Here is a 21,056-nt window from a genome sequence, read left to right as displayed (position 1 = left end):
AAAGCCAGATCACCCGTCTTCCTGCCAGTAAAGGACTGTTTTCTGTAACCATTTCCGGCTTTCAGCTGGTTTAGCTTTAAATGTCAAAAGCAATGGAGTTTTCACGAATCTCCCTTAGAACACCACAGTTTTACTTAAAGATTTACTCAGGGTGAAAGGTGATGGCACAACTACCCCATTGACACCACCCAGTGCTGTACGGTGACTGGGTCTCCTGGCGTTGTACTGGCCACTCCCATGACTGTGCAGCCTCCTCCAAAAGTCTTTGAGTTTATAGACTGGAGACCATATCCTGACAAAGATATTCATTGTGAATGCTACCTTAATTACCTAAATTATCTGTTTGGGTCATCTTGTCTCCGTTACTCCTAGAGAGTGGTATCTCTTTGTTTGACCCAGCTGAACAAGGTAACATTTAATGCAAATATTAGACCATCAGTGTCTGGCTTTAAACCGCCCAGCAGGTTTGGTTTAGATCTTCCTAAATGTGTTGAAAGAGGCGTGATGTAAATCTGTATGCAGCTTGGGCTCCTGAAAGGTCTCTCAGATTCCTGTGTAAGGGCTAGCAGATTTGATGCTCTGGGCCCAACACACTGCTTGCCAGCTTGCACAGCAGAGATGGCGGTGGCAGAGGCTCCCTTAATGGATTCCTCCCAAATTATTAATTATAACAGCCTTCCAGTACGTGAAGGGGGCTTACAGGATAGAGGGGGAGGGACTCTTTCTCAGGGAGTGTAGTGATAGGCCGAGGGGTAATGGTTTTAAATTGAAAGAGAGGAGATTTAGATTAGATATTAGGAAGAAATTCTTTACTGTGAGGGTGGTGAAGCACTGGAACAGGTTGCCCAGGGAAGTTGTGGATGGCCCATCCCTGGAAGTGTTTAAGGCCAGGCTGGATGGGGCTTTGAGCAACCTGCTCTAGTGGAGGTGTCCCTGCCCATGGCAGGGGGGATGGAACTCAATGATCTTTAAGGTCCCGTCCAACTCTAAGCATTCTGTGATTCTATGATTCTATGACTCTTGTTCCTTTAAGAATTTTTCTAAGATTCTCCTGGGAGTTACACCTACATGTAACACTTGCCAACAGTCAATTCTTCAACCTTTCCAGATGTATTTGAGAAAGAGGTGACTGTGTTCCATCAAGAAGCAGCCCTGAGAAGAGGAGTCATTTGGAGAACTCGGTGGGTTCTCCAGTGAGGAAAGTTTCCCAGTATGTCGTCCTGGCACAGACGCTGGGAGGCTGCGGTGGGGCTGCTGGAGCACCGAGCACATCCTGATGGTTAGCTTTAATCAGTTCCTTTCCAGAATGTGGGCTTCCTGGCTGGCCCTCTTCTCTCTCTGATACAACATGAGAAGTTCTGACAACTCACTTAGATGGCTTAAGTAATATCAACAGTGACAGAAACCTTTTTGGCTGTTCTAATAGATAAGATGGGCTCCCCAAAGAGATGCTGTGAAACTGTCCCAGTGAGGATTTCCAGTTTGCTGCCATGTTGGTAAGACCATGCTTGCCTCCCTACAGCAGCCAACAACATGAGCAGGATTTCTATACAATCTCTGAGGTGAGGGAAGATCCATGACAACTCACTTTGTCAAGGCTATGACTTCATAATACTTCTTTTTGCCTAATATCTGTCAAATATCTTCAATTTTTTACTTGACTGAAATGCTACTCCTGGAAGTAATACAGATTGTTTTGAGACCATGAAAGGATAAGGTAAGATTACTGATGTGAAGTTGCATAGTAGTTCCCGCTTAAATACGATTATCAACTGGGTCCTGCTCAGTACAGTTTGAAGAAATGGCAATGTAGAAAAATGTTATGTTTCAGAAGCTATTCTCAATAATTTATTGCTGCTGCATACTGAGCTGGCTGCACGCCCGAAGAGAGCATGTAGTTTAATATGAAGACTTGAAGTAAAACAAGCAAGGAAGAATGGCTCAAGAAACCACTTCAGAGTTGCTGAGAAAACCCTTGGACAGAACAAAGCAAACAATCATAAATAATATTAGAAGGACATGAATGATGTTCAAAAAATTCCCATTCAAGATAGAAGGGGAGTTTTGCAAGGAAGGTGGGCAGAGAAGAGAAATCTGTAACAAGGGTACAGAAACTCACTGGTGTACTTAAGGATGTGGTGTCTTAACGATGGTGTTATCCAGATCACCGTCCCAAAATGAGAAATAATATGAACAGTATTTCAAACATATATATATAGACTTGTTTCTAAATCTTCAAAATTTTGCTTCCCCAGTTGAAATAAATTTTATTTTTAATTTAAGAATTCTATTTGGGCATTAAATGTGTGACTGATTACAAACTCCATACGAGGAAAAAAAAGGTTGCCAAATTTAGATTTGACTGGTCTAAGGGTGGAAACTCAGGGACCATACTGAATTCATAAATTGAACAGAAGTATCATTTATCTTGTAATACTTGGAACAGGCAGATTTTGTATACCTTTGGAAAAAAAGAAAGCTTTTTTTTTTTTTTTAATGGGCACCATTATATGAGTTGTTTTCAGCAGATTTTCTTCTGCTTGTAACAAAGTTGGCAGCATACACATATTGTGTTTTTTCCATCTTCCCTCTACTTGTTTACTGTTCAGTGTACTTGGAGATTTGTCTCTGCTTATAAATTAGAATGAAACAAGAAGTTCAACAATTATCATTTAAATGCGTGTAACAGCTATTTAAGAGGAGATTTGGACACTGGCTTTGCTCTGCCTTTCCTCCTTTCGGTACATAAAATAGAAGATTTGCAGTCACTAAGTACATTTCCTTAGGAATGCCCCTGCAGGGTAGATCTTAATCACTATCTCACTGTGAACTCTCTTAGCAAGGACTTAGCCAGGATCTCTGTCAGGGTGCTATGTGTGATAGCCTGTATCTGTATAGCCGAGGTTATTGGTTATACTATTTTTAAGTCTAGGGCTTAGCAGTAATCATTGCTTTTGACAACATTTTTACGCCATGCTGTCTTTATTTAGTTAATTTGTTTCCACTAGAAAGACATTTTTCCACAGCCCTATTTCTAAATAATAGAAATAAGTAACTTGACAAGGACATACATTTGCTTCAACCAGAGTCGTGGGGGGAGTTTTTAGTCTGAATAGCAATGCCTGATTGCTGCTAAAATTTGAGAGACAAGATAATCCTTTTTTTTTTTTTTAATTCTTGGAGGCTTTCCTGGAATGATACATACTTATTTACATAGAAAAAAAATCAAAACCAGGACTGCATCATTGCATCTGTACAGCTTTTGAAATGTTTTGACACATTTGCTGAGATTTACTAGGTAATTTCACATGCTTGTCTGGCAATTTATAATCCATTATTTTCCGCTACAAGTTGCATCCTTGAGTTTATTTTACGGCATAGACATAAAGTAAACTAAATGACAACAGCCCCTGGCCTCTCCCTTTTATCTATGGGAATGACCTTCAGTAAACAGAATCCAAGGGATGTTGCGCATGCATTTTGCTAGTTATTTATATTAATGGGAATGTTTCTGAGTAAACGAGGAAGCAAGACTTGGCTTAGGATAGAGTAACAATGCAATTATTTAATAAACCACGTGTCAAAAGAATCTCACAGGGTCAGTATTGCATCAAAAGGTGCGCTAATTTGGAACCATCTTTGGGCCTTGGTTTTCTAATATTAGCTGCTGAGAAAAAAGTGGCTTATTTCTCTGTGAGCTGATGGGTTTCCACAGTAAAGTTGGGATATATATAAAATACAGCACAAAACTCCCACGCAGTTAAGGGCAGAATTAGTCTCCCCAAATTGAAGATAGATTAGTGTTAAAGGAGAGAAGTAATTAAGTATTGCATACCATAATTTTGATGGACATTATAGTAAAAATTCTACTTTCTTTTATTTAATCAAAAATCAATGAAGCAACTCTGTATTATAAGCCCTAGAAGTAAAAGGAGAACTGCAGATAGAGAAAAATAAAACAAACTGAGTAAAAGACTAGGGCTTCATCCTGATTTTCAAAGCATAGGGCAGATGTACACAGAAAAAAACTTTTAAAAGCTTGAGGAGGAGAAGAGAGAGGAAGGAAAGGTATGCCTGACCTGCAGTTTAAGATTAATTTGTGCTGCAAGTTCAGGAACGTTGGAATTTTCAGGGTTTGTTTTGCCCACTATTTGGAGTCACTTCATATTTTTCTGCTGCATTGGAGCTGCACTTTTCCAATGATAAACATGTTTAGCTCCAGGCATTTGGTTTGTCACCAGCTGGGAGCAGGAGGAAAGCCCTGCTTATTCTCCTGACTAGTGAGAAGTCACTTGGAAAGCTGCTGTTCCTCCAGTTCCAAAAACTACAGCTAATTTACTCAACCATTTTGGTTTTTGGAAAAGTTATAGTTGGATGATTCTTATTACAGAGTGTTTTTCATTTTGACCTAAATCTTCTTATGTTTTCATTTTGGTTATTGGGCTAAAGAGCATCATAATGTGTACCAGTACAGATACAAAAAACCCCCTGTTTATTTTATTTTATTATAGACCAGATTGTAACCTGCCCTCTATATTATTTTAATGAAATAAGAACACAGAAAACACTGTTATTTATCAGAAGAAGTGCTTTTGGTTAAGTGGTGCACTGCTACAGTCCACTACACTAAAAAGGGCCATTTTTCAGCACAATGAAATATACTCTGCTCTCAGAGTAAACCTGAGCTCTATCCTTTTGGAACAGTCCATAGACGCATGGAATATATGCTGTACGTGGCATGATGTATGGTCTTGTAGGAGCAGGGGAAGCTGAGCCAATGTTCCCATTTTAAAAAGCAAGGGAAAACAGAAAACCAATTTGAAGTTCAGGCTAATAGAAGTGTGGCTAATCTGAAGTAGTAGACTTGTCTTATGTAAAAACCTAGTATACTTTTACTGTAGGTTTATAGTCCTAATTATGAAATTCACATTAATTATCACTGTATAACAATAACTCCTCCTCCTCCTGTAACCATCCTTGAGTGACACCACTTATTTAAAACACACTTGGAACAAAAGAGTAGCTTGTATTACCTCCAGCTCCATGTGTTTTTCTTCCTTGTCATGGTTCTTCAATTCCTTTTCAGAATGATCATTGCAGTCTTCTAAATGACAGATGTGTTGACATTTAGTAAGTTCACGTTTAGCTTGCTTTCTTTGGGAAACATTCCTTCTCTGAAGACCACTGAAAAATGCCTCATACAGTGGCAGTTCTGTAAACACGTCATCATCTCTACCATCTGCTTCTTCCTCTTCAGATGAAAAATCTTCCGCTTCTCCTGCCTCGCAAATATAGAGTTTAGTATTAGCTTCATGCGATAAAAATTCAAAATCAGAAAATGTAATAGCACTTTGTTTGTGTTTTATGACCCTGACCTCATGACTCCTTCCCGGTTTCTTGTCTGAATTTGTTCCTGTGAGGACTGGCCATTCCGTGTGCAAGGGAAGGTTTAAAGGATCTTCCTTTGGCTTGTGCCTTGCGGAACAGAGTAATTCTTCACAAAGGTGCTTTGTCTCAGGCTGATCGGTGGCACTGACGCACCCTGCAGCCGTGCCAGGTTGCAAGGATATCTCATTGTGGTCTAATAAGGATGACACAGCCAGAAAACGCAACTCAGGTTCCAGTAAAACTTTCTGAAATTCAGATGGACTTGTCTGTTTTTCTATCTTTCTTTGGTATTCTTCATACTTTGCTTCCTCTGGAGTCCCCAGGCGCTTGGCAGATGTAAGATAAGGTGAGCCCTGTTCTTCTTCATAGATGTTAGTTTCCATTCCAATGAGTTTCATCCATCAGAGATCAAAATGACTTCATTCTTGGTTTTCTTAAGAAACATAACTCCGCGTATGTAGCCCGGAAATATCTTCGTATTTTTCCAAAACCATGATCACACAATCATTATTAATGCCTGGATTCTCATACAAAACATGTGAATCCTCTCTGCTCCTGAAAAAAAAAAATAAAAATTAATGATGGCAACATGCTTGCATTGGAGTGCATCAGCAAAAGTAGTCCTGAAACATGAAATTCATGTACCAAATTTACTTACAGGTCTCCTAAAAATATTTGATGTATGCTGATTAAATGCACTTAGAACATGAGAACCTTGACTTGTTTACCTCAGAGACTAGGAAAGAACGGGCAAATGTAGAAATGTTTTTTAAATATTGACTTTATGTTGATTATTGACACAATGGTTCAGAGTCATTCAAAGTGGTTAGGTATATGCTTGTTACTGAAACATGTCTCAGTTCTCTATATTGTCTGTTAAATCATTGAAAACTTATACAGTGTTCTGATAAAGCTGCTAAAATGTCACGGGGAAGAGCAAGGAGCCAAAGTAGTTGACAAAAAAGAAAGAAGATTTCAATATAGGTAGAATTTTCTGTGAATTGCCAATGCAGTGCAGCACCTGTCCACTTCCAATAAATTTGCAAAGAAAAAAGAGGAGGTTAAAAATAACAGAGAGCTTCAGCACTACATCAGAGTTGGCCATGTCTGGTTTAAATCAGCCTTAACTTCTGTGCTCACATCCGGGCTGTGCACCTCCAACGCGTGGGAAGAAGGGAGCAGCTGAAGAACCGATCCTGCATCGGTGAATAGCTTACATTCACCCATATATGTCATTTACTTCTTGTGACAGATTGAATATTGATAGTATTTATTTTAATGATTGTTTCAGTACTCCATCTGTGAGACAGCAAAGCCGAACAGAAGCTTTTCAAAATAAAAAGGGAAGCTTAAGCCTTTGATGTGTGTGGCAAACCTGTCAGTGCTGAAGAAGACATGTCAGAAGGCAGTGCTGTGATTGTCAAAGTGGGAAGCAAGCGGAGTCAGATGCTGGCATGTGACGTGCCTCTCACCGCATGTGCCATAAACTGAGCAATGCACACCAGATAGGCAGATTTTCATGTTGGTTAGTCTGCATTTCAGTGTTACAACCATACATAGGGTAACAGAAGGAATACTGATACGCATACAGAAAATTTGGATTTCTTATGTTACCTTTGTCACTTGAACTGCAGTTGTAAAAGGTGTGAGCATGCAGGTAAAGAGTGTTTAGAATCGTAGAATGGTTAGAGTTGGAAGGGACCTTAAAGATCATGTGGTTCCAACCCCCTGCCATGGGCCGGGACACCTCCCACTAGACCAGGTTGCTCAAAGCCCCATCCAGCCTGGCCTTAAACACTTCCAGGGATGGGGCATCCACAACTTCCCTGGGCAACCTGTTCCAGTGCTTCACCACCCAGAGTTCCTCTCCGCTATTGCTAGCCATTAAAAAATCAGACATTATTGTAAGCTGTCTAGCCTCCTGCTGGAGTCAGTGGAGAGAGAAAAATGCTTCCAGAAGGTAAATGCTCTCACTTATCTTGGATACCTATTTTGACATGGGATGAGTCTCCCTCCTGGCATGAGTGCTTTATCCAAAAATACAGAGTATGTCTAGACGAAAAGCTTACACCAGTCGCCCAGATTTCAGAGGGACAAATAAAGTCAAGAAGAATTGCAGCCTGTATCTTTTGTCACACAATAGTAATAGATTGCTTTGTCTACGTGTGAATGAGAAACCTACATTTGAAGCCCTCATTCTCTCGAGTTAGCCATAGCCACTGTGTAGAAGTATCTTCTCTTTCAGAAGTGCTGGACACCTTTGCTTCTCCCTAACATTATGTGAACTAATTGAGCACAATGTCTTTGAAAAAGAAAATGCATTCCCACATTTGTAGGGAATTATGTGAATTGTGGGGACAGTGAAAAGGCCTCCTGCCATTTCAGCTGAATATTATTGTCTGTGTTTCACTGTGAGCCATCGCCTTTGTTTTTCAGTCCCTGGCACCTTGGTACCCTGCAAGAAGTCATGCTGCTAGCACCCATCCTCCCTCCATGCAAAGGTAGGTATAAGCAAAAAAGGTTTGCCTATTCTAGAAGACTCCCCAAAAGGCAGCCAAAAGAGCTTTGGCCTGGCTTCCCACGCCATCCTGCTGCCCTCAGGTGAGAGAGGAGGTTGTATTCACCACCATTGGTGCTGGTGGCTGCCCTGTTCCTCACCTATTGGTAGTTCCAGCAGAAGTAGCAGTGCTCAGTTCTCCAGGTCTTCCTCACAGAGTCTCTCTCCTGGCCTTACCCCATCCTATTGTCACTCTTTCTTCTCTGGCAGAAATTACCCATCCTTAGCATTTTCCCTCAGCCTTCTTTATTTCTGGTAATGCTGCCAAGCAGGCTCTGCTGTGATGACATTTGCAGGAACACACCTTTGTGTTCATAGGAATATCTTTGCTGTATCAACCCCAAAATACAGCAAAAAAAAATGCTCCAGAAGAAGTTACAGAAATTCTGCAATAGGCAAGTGTGGGATAAGTGAATTACATGATTTTTATTTCTAGTATTTTGGGATGATGCTTTAGACTCCAAAACATGAATTATCATCCCTGCAAAAATTTGTATTTTTTGTTGTCTCTGAATATTCCTAGCATCTAAAATCAATACCCAGCTTCTTTTAAAATTTTGCTAAGTTCTTTCTCTCAAATTAGTTTTGGGGGTTTTTTTTGTTTGTTTTTTTGGTTTTGTTTTTTTTTCAGGATGTGGTGTAAAGCTGTAATTTTTACAGTTGAATTACGAAAGGTGTGAAAGAGTTTTTCTGTTTATTAGATTTGCTTACTCCATTGGACCCTTTTTTTGTTTTTCCTGGGATGAGACTGGAACAAAGAAAGTATGCAAAAGTAGGCTGGTTTTGTGCAACTATGGCAAGAAATCTCTGAAGAGGAAGTGGTAAGAAAAGAGAGTGTGAGTTTACTCTTATTCATCCTGTGGAACATATCTCTTTACTCAATCTAGCAGTTGCTGGAAAAAACCCCACGCTCTTATACAAAATATCAAATTCCATATTTTATAAAGAGTTACACATAGACATTTATAGCTCCTAAAAATGGAGCATTTTTGGCAGAGCTGTGGATTTGGAAATCCTGCCCATAGCAAAACGTGTAACTCAGAGAGGCCTGAACATTCAGAGCTAAATCTGTACGTGTCATAAAAGGCTCTGCAAAATAATATAATTCTCACCACAGTTCTGAATGTATGCGCTTACAAGTTCTGAAAAATAATAATCTTTCTGGAAAAGGTCTTCAAGGCTTTATAAATAGGGAAATAACTTTCATATGCATACGTAATTCTAAATACATACTGTAGCATTAGCTCTGCTGGTAGGTGCTAGGTAAAGGTAGCTAGGTAGGTAAAGATGTTGAATAATTAAAGTCTCTTGGGTGTGTACGGTTTTTTTCCAACTAAAAAGGGAAATGTAGAGGCTACCACAGCTAACTGTCCAACCAGAACTGACTCCAAAACAACTTAAGGAAGAGCATAAAAAAAGCAACACAGGATTTTTTAAAGCTAAAATGTGAAATCCATATCTGGGTGTAGCAACTTCAGCTTTTCACACACATGAGTTTAAAACTTACAAACCAAATTTTATTTGTTTAGGAAAGCTCCTTACAATCGGCAATAAATTAATACAGGTTTGTGATACAGCTAGTGAAATGCTACATAAGGAAAGTTCTCATGTGGTCTGACACAAGCAAATGTGTATGTGCAAGACTCACAGACTCTATTGGCTTGATTCCCCTTTGCCCTGACAACCAAAATTTATATTAAAACTCACCAAGTTTTGCATAAAGATCACAAAAAAAAAAAAAAAAGCACATATTAAGCTTAATCATTAAATAGAAAGATTTTACAGAGACTTTAATATTCATAGACTCATTTCTATGTTCTTGAGTTAATACAGGGAAAATTGTTTCCTGGGGCAAATGATCATGCTTTATTTGATAGGGCTACTATAACAGCAAGTCACCTAAACAAACTTTTCAAACATTGCTTAAATTAGTGCATTTCAATACATTATGTATTTTTGGCATTACAGACCATGTGAATGTGTGGAATTTTCTCACTTTAAATTCAATTTAAACTCGAACTGACATAGTAAACCAGCAAATCAAGTCCTGATCCTGGCTGGAACAGTACACCACTCATCTAAAATAACAAGTTTTTGCCCCTCAGCCCCTAATGCATTTGTTTCCCTTTCACATTGACTTTGCTTAGTATTTCCCGTTGACTTAAACAATCTTCCCCTGAAAAATTAAGCAAACAAGCCAAGAGAATGTGAGACACATAGACTAAGAGCAAATTAGGAGATTAGATTTAGGATTTAGATTAGGAGATTATTTTTTCCTGATGATAATTTTACCTGTTTTTGCAAGGTAACCCCATATTTTTCAATTCAGTTAATTTCCATAAGCGTAACAACAGGAACCCAGTTAGTAGCCAAAAGATCCTCCAAGCGTTGGGGCAGAACAGAAAAAGAAGTGAGCAGATCCTTAACAAAAGGCATTTCAGCTTGCTTGCTGCACAAGAACTCTGTCAACAGAAGTATGTGAGAGAATCCCTGGGGCGAAAGCAGCCTTCTGCAAGCACTGGCCAAATTATTCACAGAAAAAGACAGAAAAAAAAAAAAAAAAGGAGAAGGAGAGTAAGAGAATGCTTCACAAGAACACCAGGCACTTCTAAAAATACTGTGTGACCTCATTCTTCACATTATGGCAGACCTTAACATTGTGCTTTGCTTTATCACCTGGAGCACCTGGAGTCAGGTTCCCACTGCACACGCTCGAGTCTGGATGCTGTCAGGTTTTGAGAAGGTGGGCTGTGAAATGCCTTTTGATGTTGCATAAAGCCAGTATAAAGGAATACCAAAATTAGCTCTCCATGTTACTTGCAGATTCTAATTATTGTTTGCCTGTGTTTCTTCAAGACCTACATTAGCTGCCAAAGCTTCACAAGTCTTCCCTTTTGTATCTATTAATAGGATCATAGCTTGCAGACAGACTTCTGCATACACTGCAAAGGGTAGCTATAGTGTAGGTTACTGGACATACGAGTTTCTGAGTGCGCTTATAAATCAGCTATTTGCAAATCTAGCCTAGAAAGGAAAAGGATGAATTATCACTGGAAATACAGGGTGAGAAGACTCTGAGTTATAGTTTAATTTTGGAAGTGCTTTCCTGTATTGCTTTTGATTAGAGTAAACAGCAAAAATGGAAAAGCTGCAATACCCTTCTACTCATGTAATGGATCCTGCTTGCTAGTAGTAGTAGATTACATTTTTCACCTTGAGATATCCAGGCACAGATATTTGGCACAGATGCTGCCAAATCTACGTCCCTCCTGACTCATTTCAGTGAGTGAGGGAGGCGGCACTTAGATGCTGATTTCTCTTGCACCTCATGCACCTGATTGCCTACACTGAAGTTAAACAGTGTTTTAGTCAGCAAAGAATTTGGCATATTTATGAATGAGTCACTCAGCAAATGGAGCCACATCTCGAGGCAACCATTTTACAGGAATTACTTTATATGACAGTTTAGTGAGGCTTGTCTCAACTTAAAAGTGTTTATTATCCCAGGACAGCTGTACGACCAAGCCTGTCCTTCAGCTTTGCCACGTCTGTCCCCACCACCACCATGGCAGAAGCTCATTTTACATTGCCAAGGAAAGTAAAATATCTTCTCAAATGCAATAAACTACAATGATAAAGAGACACTTGGCTAATTTAACTGCACCTAGATTCATGTCTGTCTTAGGTGCAACTGTTGGTCACAGATGTGCTGTTTTCCAACCACCGTCTTAACTAATGCAGCTATGTTAGCAATTTATTTACAGCTGGACCTACCTGCAATGTATAGGAGGGAAAGACTCTGCTCCAGGATGGATTATTGACACATTTATAGAATCATAGAATCATCTGGGCTGGAAGGGACCTTCAAAGGTGATCTAGTCCGACCCCCCCCACAGTCAGCGGGGACACCCCCAACTAGACGAGGTTGCCCAGGGCCTTGTTGAGCCTTACCTTGAATGTCTCCAGGGAAGGGGCCTCAACCTCTTTCCTTGGCAACCTATTCCAGTGCTCCACCACCCTCATGGTAAAGAACTTATTCCTAATGTCTAATCTAAATCTGCTTTTTTCCAGTTTAAAGCCATTACCCCTTGTTCTGTCATTGCTGGCCTTTGTAAACAGACTGTCTCCAGCCTTCCTGTAGGCCCCCTTCAGGTACTGGAAGGCCGCTATTAGGTCTCCCCGGGGCCTCCTCTTCTCCAGGCTGAACAACCCCAGCTCCCTCAGCCTGTCCTCGTAGCAGAGGGGCTCCAACCCCCTGATCATTTTGGTGGCCCTCTTCTGGACCCTCTCTATCAGGTCCATGTCCTTCTTATATTGAGGGCTCCAGACCTGCACACAGCACTCCAGGTGAGGTCTCACCAGAGCAGTGTAAAGTGGCAGAATCACTTCTCTGGATCTGCTGGCAACACATCTCTTGATGCAGCTCAGGATGTGATTGGCCTTCTGGGCTGCAAGTGCACACTGCCTGCTCATGTCCAGCTTTCATCCATCAGCACCCCCAAGTCCCTTTCCTCAGGGCTGCTTTCTAATACCTCATCCCCCAGTCTGTATTGATAGCGAGGGTATTGATAGAGTCTGTATTGACAGCGATAGCTGTATTTCGTGCTATTAGCTGAGCCTGAGGTTGAGTTTAATCCAGCCGAGGCTCTAACACCCTGCCAGCGTGCTGACTCAATTGTGTTCGAGTCTAAAACAGCATTCTCAACAGCACTGTCTTTGTCACTTTACCACCGTGTGGGAACAGTGGTTGAATTGCTAATAAGGTGAGAAAATATCCTCTGTAATACAACTGTGGCCATTTCTAAGAACTTAGATCAATGGGCAATGTTTAGTCCTAGTTAGTTTACATAAAGTGGGCCTTGACTTTGCAAATCATTCTGCTCTGTGCAGCCCATGAATAGCGTGGTTACCATCCTGAGTGAAATAACCAGTAAAGCGAAGGACTAGATGTGGTTCTTCACACTTGAAGATTCTCTTATCTCCTGCATACCTGATTACATCCTCCCAAAAGAAAGTATCGAAAAGGAGTCAGGTATGAATGGGATATTGAGGGCATCTTTCAGCATGTCTCTGAGAACATGATTGAAGTACCTTTAAAGAGTAAGATCTGGCTTTCGTTCTGCCACTAGGCTTCTTTTAGCATTACATTCAATGTATTGCTTTTGTATTCCATGTTCTGCCTCACGTATTTTGTCTTGCACCTATGAAATGGAGCGTCAAGCTCCTGATGAGATATTGTCCGGAGGTTGTTCGACTACATGCTTTTAGAAGGCAATTTTGAATGATTTAAGACTACACTCTGAGCTACTTGATAAATTAAACCTGATGTGAAGTTGCTGAAAATCCTAATGCTTACAGGAAAGGCGGAGTGAAAGGGGTGTGTGTCTGCATATGCGTTTATCTAAAATCTGTGGTATTAAATGAAAACCAGAAATTTTTTATATATTGCCCTAGAATACTTTGGCTTTGTTTTTATATGAACGGTGCAATCAACATGAAACAGGAAGAGCAGCTAGTCATACACAGACACTGTTCATAAACTGAGGCCCCCAAAAGAACCAACACCTAATAAATATTTTTAAAATAACACTGGATAAACCACATAGGAAAAAAAAAAGAAGTCTGTCTCTCTTTAGGTTGAGGATCTTGGCATTGGTAAGATCGCAGCTCTTCATCTAAGCAGCCAGTCCAAACCAAAGTCAGGAAACAGGCTTTCTGCAAGCAAAGACACACAGGTATGAGCTGCTTCTCCCTGCAGTTTAAATACTACCACTGTTTCTTCAGCTTGGAAAGTGAATTCCATTACATATGTTCGAGGGATGCTCAATGGACTGGTTGGAAATTAATCTGCATTTTGCACAAAAGGAAAGAGGCTGGAAGAAACAATTTTCTCATATGGGAAGATACCTATATTAAGATGGACGGCTCAAGGGTTATATTCACATCTTTACTTTTTTTTTTCAAGCTCATGAAGCCCAGTTTGGGTGGTTTCCAAACTTGCATGCATCCTTCTCAGCAATCTCTGCTGAACCTGTGACACCCATCAGCAGCCAAAGACACTGGACAAAGGCAGTTTTCTAGCACTTCGTAGGGGCAGAGACTGGTATAGATCTGTGTTTATTGTATGGTTCATAATTCCTTACAAATGAAAGAAATTAAATTCTTTAAAGTTATTTCCTTCTTTGAAAATGGAAAACATATCACTGCCTTGGGTATGTTCATGAGAAGGTATCATTTCATACTAATTTCACTTATAATCACTATTATCCACTGTCTGCATATAAGGTATTGGACGCTTGTGTCTACTGTGACCACACAGCCAGTAGAAGAGATGTAAACAGCATGGACGCTTGTGTCTACTGTGACCACACAGCCAGTAGAAGAGATGTAAACAGCATGGATGCTTGTGTCTACTGTGACCACACAGCCAGTAGAAGAGATGTAAACAGCAATCGAAGTTTCTTTATCACACAAAACCATGCCTTAATCACATCTCATCTTCTGTCAATAAAAACTGTTTTGTTTGATTTACTAATTGGCATAAAGAACAGAAGAGACAGAGGCTTCAACAGGCATCATGCCTGAAGATCAGCACTTGTTTTAATAGGCTGAACTCTTCTTGTTAATTCTGTTCATAGAGAAGAGTTGTATTTCATTAGAAATATCCACCTTTTTCCCCCTGAACTGAGTTCTCTTAAACAGGGATAAAACAATGATCTTAACCAAACCACTACGTCCCAAGCTCTTGATTTTCCTAGAATCTATTAAATTCCCCCAACACCTCCAACAACCTTCAGTAACTCTGTAGCACCCTGCTTCTGCTTCAAGCTTCCCTCACACCAGCAAGATAAATTTGAAGTCTTGATACTATTCTTCAAAGTTGTTCCGGTGCCTTTGACTCTTCCTTCTGTCCTTGCAATCTGTGGCCGTGCCCACCCCAGGGGTGAAAGCCTGGCACCGGGGCAGAGGCTTCCCAGCAGCTGCCAAGATCTACTGCGCGCAGCTCATGAGAAACCACAATAAAAATAAATCTCTCCTGCTGTTTTCTGAGCAATGTATAAACAGAAGAATAACTCACAAGACACTGGTGTTTGGGACAAGAAGAGGCTCAGGCAACTGTATTTCAGCTAGTCTGAAATCAGCCAGCCTGGGGAGGCGGAAGCAGACGGACCGCGGTAGCTACTGAACCTTGCACAAGTTTATTAATCCTGCTTACAGGACTGGGCTCTTTCTGATACCTAAACCAGCTCACTGAATATCTGAAGGAAAAATAGGGAAAAATTCATTTGCTTAAACATAGGCTTCTAGTGCCCTGTGAGGCATCCTGGACTACCCCCAGCCCAGAGAGGTGCGAATCTCCTCCAAGTCCTTTGACATATCTCCTGTGTGGGTATTGTAGGTTGGCAGGGTGTCTCGAAGGGCACAGGTAGGCACTTGTTCAGGCAAATGGATTGTACCTTCAGTTTACTTAGTAGGCTACTCAAAGTATTTAACTTCGGGCACCTAACTTTGGTGACTAATTTAGGATTCTTAGGTAAGAGCCTTAACCTCTCCTTTGCCTATATAAAAAGCCTATGTTCTTAATATGCACCTAAATTCAGCTGGGATAAGTACTGTATTACTTCCAAAAACAGGAAAAAAAAGTCTGTATGAGTCTCCTGGTTAAGAAAAGAAGCTCTTGTAGGAAGCCAAATTGATCAAAATTGCCAGCAGCTCTCTGGTGTGTAAGGACCTGTACCTGTGCCGCTGTACATTATTATGGAAAGTTTCAAAGCTAAATCAGAACATACTCAGAAAACAAACAAGAACAAGCACTTTAGTGCCATGGGTATTAAATTGGTTTGTGGCATTTTGGCTCCCCGGGTTTGTGCTCCTATCAGTCTTTCAAAGTTTCTGCAGTGTTTTGGCAACGTGCTACATTTCTCGGTTGAAATACACTGCTTAATGCAAGACTGGTAAACAGCTTGAATAGGCAGGGCTTTGATTTATGAACTGCATCAATATGGTAATGAGGATGTTGGCTGGGCAATTAGTTTTAAATTGTATAAGCTCACACTAGCTCTTGTTATTATGAGTACAAAGGTTTGTCAGAACACCTCTGAGTTCAGTATTTCAGAATCCTCCAGTGCCTTCATACCTATTAGACCAGAACTGCTGCAAATTAAAACCTCTGCTACACCTTCTGAATCTAATATCACTAAACCATTTGTATGAAAATATCAGCAGTAAATAGATGCATCCATTAAAATGCTACTTTGCATGCAGTGGTTTTTTTGGTTGTTTTTTTTTTTTTTTTCTTTTCAGTCCAAGATGGGCTTTGGACTCCAGCAATGTCTTTATCACCCTCTTTAATCAGTGTCTGTAATGAATGCTAAAGAAATGGTGACCCCCGCAATAAATGCCTATTACTACGAAGGCCATGCCGGAGGGCAGACTCCTTCTCTCAAGACCTGCTGGGTGCATGAGATATAAGTGGCAGCAGGGGAGGACCATGTCAGCCTCAATGAAGATAAGTTATTTCAGAGGGAGGAAAAGTTATTTTGGAGGAACCTCCTGTGATCCCTATCTGTATGTGCGATAAGGCCAAGGCGAGTCCTGCTCAATCAGTTTTGGTCAAGAAACATTTTTTGGTAAAAGAACTCTTCCCTCAAAACCAATGTATTTTTGGTGGATAACCCAATGCATTTTTGTTTAATCCAGAACAAAAAAAAACATTTATGTGGGGGGATATTTAATCCTTTTGATTAATCTATTTAATTTGTCAGAGCTTTCAGAGGAGAGAAGTGTTCAAATATGAACTGTTCAGATGAGAATTTCAGTATTTTCAACCTTTTTATCTCTTGCTTCCCCGTGTGATTTTTTTTTTTATTATTATTAAGTACTCAGTTAATTTGACAGAAATTCACAGTTCTTTTCAATTCTTTTCTTGGGGTAAGTTTATGGGGGTTTTGTCCAGTTATACCAGGCAAAGTCAAAACATGCAGCAATACTTTAGTGACAGCTACTTTAGACGTGGCCAAAGTTTTATTTATGTACAGAAGGAAGTGTTTCTTAAGCCAAGGTGCATATTTAATGCCTGAATAGCTATTTTGAACAAATTCTCTGTTTGCCTTTCTGTTTTTTGCTAATTTCTCCTTCCTTTTGAGATCTTCCTATAATTAGTTACACTCATCTGTTTTCCAGTTTCAGTTCTTGAATTCCAGATTTCTACTTAATGAGGTTTCTTCTGTTTGCTAAATTAGAGAGACTTACGGTATCAGATGATCTTTTCCCCTAGAAGGGGTCTTTATAGACTTTTTATCAAATAACAGCTCTCCTTTTTGGATAAACTTAAACAACTAAACATTTTAAATGGTCTAACAAATGTAGTCTAAAAATATCTAAACCAGCTTTAAGCTTACTACACTGAGCCTGACACAGAATAAAGCAGTGGAGTTGAGGCATACTGCTGCGATGCACCTTGTTTATGGTATCCAAAGAGTCAGCTCAGAGACCTTTACGTGGCACCTGCAATAAATATATGCCAAGTTCAGAGGTCATTTTTGAAGCTCTTCTCTGGATCCCCCACAAGTTTGGTTTCTTGTAGTATAGATTTCTCCTGTGAGACTTCCTCAGATTTTCTCTACCTGTGACGTCTTTCCTCTATGCAGAATAAAAATGCTTTGGGCATTTCCATGTGACTTTGTGGAATGAAGCAGCAAATAACCACCCCATCATGAAAAACTGTGCAATCCCCTAGTTGATGCTGTTAGAAATTGTAAAGGGTCTACTACATCTGAAGCATACTCCACAAATAAAGAATGACCTGGATATTTTTTTCCAGAAACAAATCTGGAGTAGAGAAAAATATCTGAAACACTCACTTTATGCAGACTAAAAGGTATATGAAGCAAAAATGCAGGAAATTTATTTCTTAACTTTTTCCAGCTTTCCTTTTCTGCGTAAGCCATTTCTTTCCAACCTTTAATTAATAAAAACAAAAGATAAGTAGAAATCTTAACCAAGGGGGTTGTCCATTGCCTGGCAGGATGAAGCTCACACAGAACATGAAATTCAATTAATCTGATTCCCATGGAAACACAGTATTGAATCAAATTTGGTTATAGAGCCTTTTAAACAAGCGGAATGGTTATTTCCAGGTTGTACAAGCATTCAGTCAAATGGTCAACACTCTCCTCCCTCTAGGCAAGGGCCTCTGCAACTCTCCAAATATATTAACTTCTGAGATAGATGGTGTCTTTCATCCTCTCTTTTACATGTACAAAGTATGTTGTGTTCATGTAAGAGATTTTATTTCCTTCAGAGTGCTGCAGATGAGTCATTAATTCAGATATCAGAGGAGCAAAATTAGCCATTTTTTTCCCTTGAGATAGGAAAAAAACCAACAACAAACAGTTGCCTTGAATAAGTTTTAGATGTGCCAGAGATTCAGTTTCAGTCTTCATGCATTAAAATTGCCAGAGTGCTCGTTTGTGCATATTACACGTACTTTTATAGAGACTCTGTTACGGGTCAGGATGCCTGTACCATCACGGGATGAGTTAAAGATCTGTCAGCAAATCAGGTTTTCATGGGTATAAAACTCATTCCCTGTAAATTGTACCAGGGTAAAATGTTGGCATATATTTGTCGTGTGAGATAAAGAATCTTTTTTAACAATGAGGAATAATCACCACATTGGTAATTTTTAGTTATAAAGCAGAAAAACAAGTAAATGGGTGCATCTGACTGTTTCATTAGCTTTCTGGTCAAACAAACGGTAGAACAAATGTTCTCCGTTTGTGCTCTCAGAGCCTTCCTATCCTAATGCTCCGTATAGTTTAAGTTTTTGGTATTTTCATGATAAAATATCTTAAGGGCTTGACCTTCAAAAAGCCATAGGCCTCTCCTTTTGAAAAACATCAGCCACTTCTGACATGTGCCTCTCCAAAGGGATCATTTGAATCATAGAATCATAGAATCATAGAATGGCTAGAGTTGGAAAGGACCTTAAAGATCATTGAGTTCCAACCCCCCTGCCATGGGCAGGGACACCTCTCACTAGAGCAGGTTGCTCAAAGCCCCATCCAGCCTGGCCTTGAACACTTCCAGGGATGGGGCATCCACAACTTCCCTGGGCAACCTGTTCCAGTGCCTCACCACCCTCACTGTAAAGAATTTCTTCCTTATATCTAATCTAAATCTCTTCTCTTCCAATTTAAAACCATTGCCCCTTGTCCTGTCACCACTCTTCCTGACAAAGAGTCCCTCTTCAGCTCTTCTGTAGGCTCCCTTCAGGTATTGATAGGCTGTTATAAGGTCTCCCCGGAGCCTTCTCTTCTCCAGGCTGAACAACCCCAGCTCTCTCAGTCTGTCTTCATAGGAGAGGTGCTCCATCCCTCTGATCATCCTCGTGGCCCTCCGCTGGACCCGTTCCAACAGGTCCATTTGAGCAATGATAAACATTCTGATTTCAAAACACCAGCCCCTCTTCGGCTTTTTTTTTTTTTTTTTTTTTTTTTAAAACCTGTTTTACTCCCTGCTTCTCTTAAGAGAAGCTTAAAAATTGTAAGAGACTGTAACTAATGCAACCTTGGCTCCCTGAGCCAAAGCGATGACAGGGCGAAGCAGATGTATGAAATATGGACTTCCCTGTACACCTCAGCCGGGCATAAATCTCAAACCACCCACGCCAGGAAGAGTGGCAGGGACAGGAAAGGAGCAATGTCACCCGCACCAGGGCATTTACTGCTGACAGGTTTCTCGCTGCCACCTCTCTCTTTCTTTCAGCTGCGGCAAATGAACATCGGCTGTGCTTTTTGAGGGTGGGGGAACGTGGAATTGGTCTTGTCCGTCTTTCGTCACCACAAGTTGAGTGAACATGTGGCAGTGCCTGCAGCCACAATGGCACTGTGTATCATTAGCCATAGGGCTGCTCTGCTTTCGTCAAGCCCCGCTTTGCAAGGTGATGCCCAAAAGCAGTGAAATGTGGAGTTACTCTCAGGCTTTCTTGGGAAAAATAGAGCCCCATGTAGGAAACGAAGCAAAGGACGTGCAGTAAGTGGGAAATTAGCTGTGCCGCTTCCCCAAAACTTATATCCTCAGGGCTCCAACAAACCCTGGAACAGCCATGCTCTGAGCTCAGGAAATAGGCTGCATGATAAGAAATAAATGGGAAAATGAGGATTTGTATTTATTTAAAATTTCTGTTGCTCCAGCAGATGAAAATTAACTACCTTGGTCAGGGTCAGATTGCATATAGATGAAGAGAAAATTTTAACACCTCCCTTAAACTGTGTATATTCGCAAATTAACATACTTGTTAGCCTTTTCCTATCTCTATTTTTATGTTCTAAGAACCTAAAATCCCATACACTAACAGAATATTCGCACATATGCAAATGCTCACACAAGAACTCTGTTTATTAGAGAGTCTGGAATGTACTCCACCTGTGTTTATTATAATGCACTACTGGCAACAGCCCCTTAAATCATTGGGAGGGCTGTCCTAGGAGTCAGGATTGCTAGGAGTTCCCATTGCAGTGAGAGATTGACAAATACAAGACTGAGAGTTGCCTGCACACCTTCATCTTGTTCCCATTGAGAATGTATATTATAATACTGTTTTTAATTACATGATCCTACAGTTTTGGAGCCTGAGTTTTCCTGCTTCACCCTGCATATCATCCTACAGACAGGTAACCAATGAGTGTCAATGCAGGAAGGGCAACGGTAAAACAAGACATGCTAATTTTTGACTATGTGCTGTGATAAGTAATTACTGTTGTTTTAGCATGCTTCTGTGTGAGTCAGTTATATGTACTTGTGTAATTGTGCAAGAGGCTATGTTTCCCTTTAATTTCAATAGAGTACCTACCTGGCGACATCACATTTTTAGTGAATTCTTGTCATACATAACCTTCAGTTAAGTAAAGAAATATTAACTTATATAAACAATTCCAAAGATATTTGAAAGTATCCTAAACAAACACCATACCAGCGAAGGTACAGGCAAGTAGAAGGTATTTATGAGATTCTACCTGAGATAACACTGAGTTTCCTTTTCTCAGAGTAAGATGTGGAGTGCCAGTGAGTTTACCTGCTATGGGTTTACTGCTACAAAATTCCCTCA

The 21,056-nt window shown here is 40.3% G+C and overlaps 1 protein-coding gene across 1 annotated transcript in view; it reads right to left on the bottom strand.

Moving 5' to 3' along the window:
- Window positions 1-21,056, bottom strand: part of STARD13 (StAR related lipid transfer domain containing 13) — a 315,545-nt gene that overhangs the window by 258,578 nt on the left and 35,911 nt on the right. Inside the window, exon 3 of the mRNA XM_074155433.1 lies at window positions 5,034-5,943. Coding sequence (XP_074011534.1) covers window positions 5,034-5,786 — 753 coding nt within the window. The 5' untranslated portion in view covers window positions 5,787-5,943. The remainder of the gene's footprint in view (window positions 1-5,033; window positions 5,944-21,056) is intronic.

Source organism: Numenius arquata, chromosome 1 (assembly GCF_964106895.1).
Source record: "Numenius arquata chromosome 1, bNumArq3.hap1.1, whole genome shotgun sequence".
NCBI classification, from domain to species: domain Eukaryota; kingdom Metazoa; phylum Chordata; class Aves; order Charadriiformes; family Scolopacidae; genus Numenius; species Numenius arquata.
The sequence above is the reverse complement of the archived record's forward strand: the minus strand, read 5'-3'. Positions and strand labels throughout refer to the sequence as shown.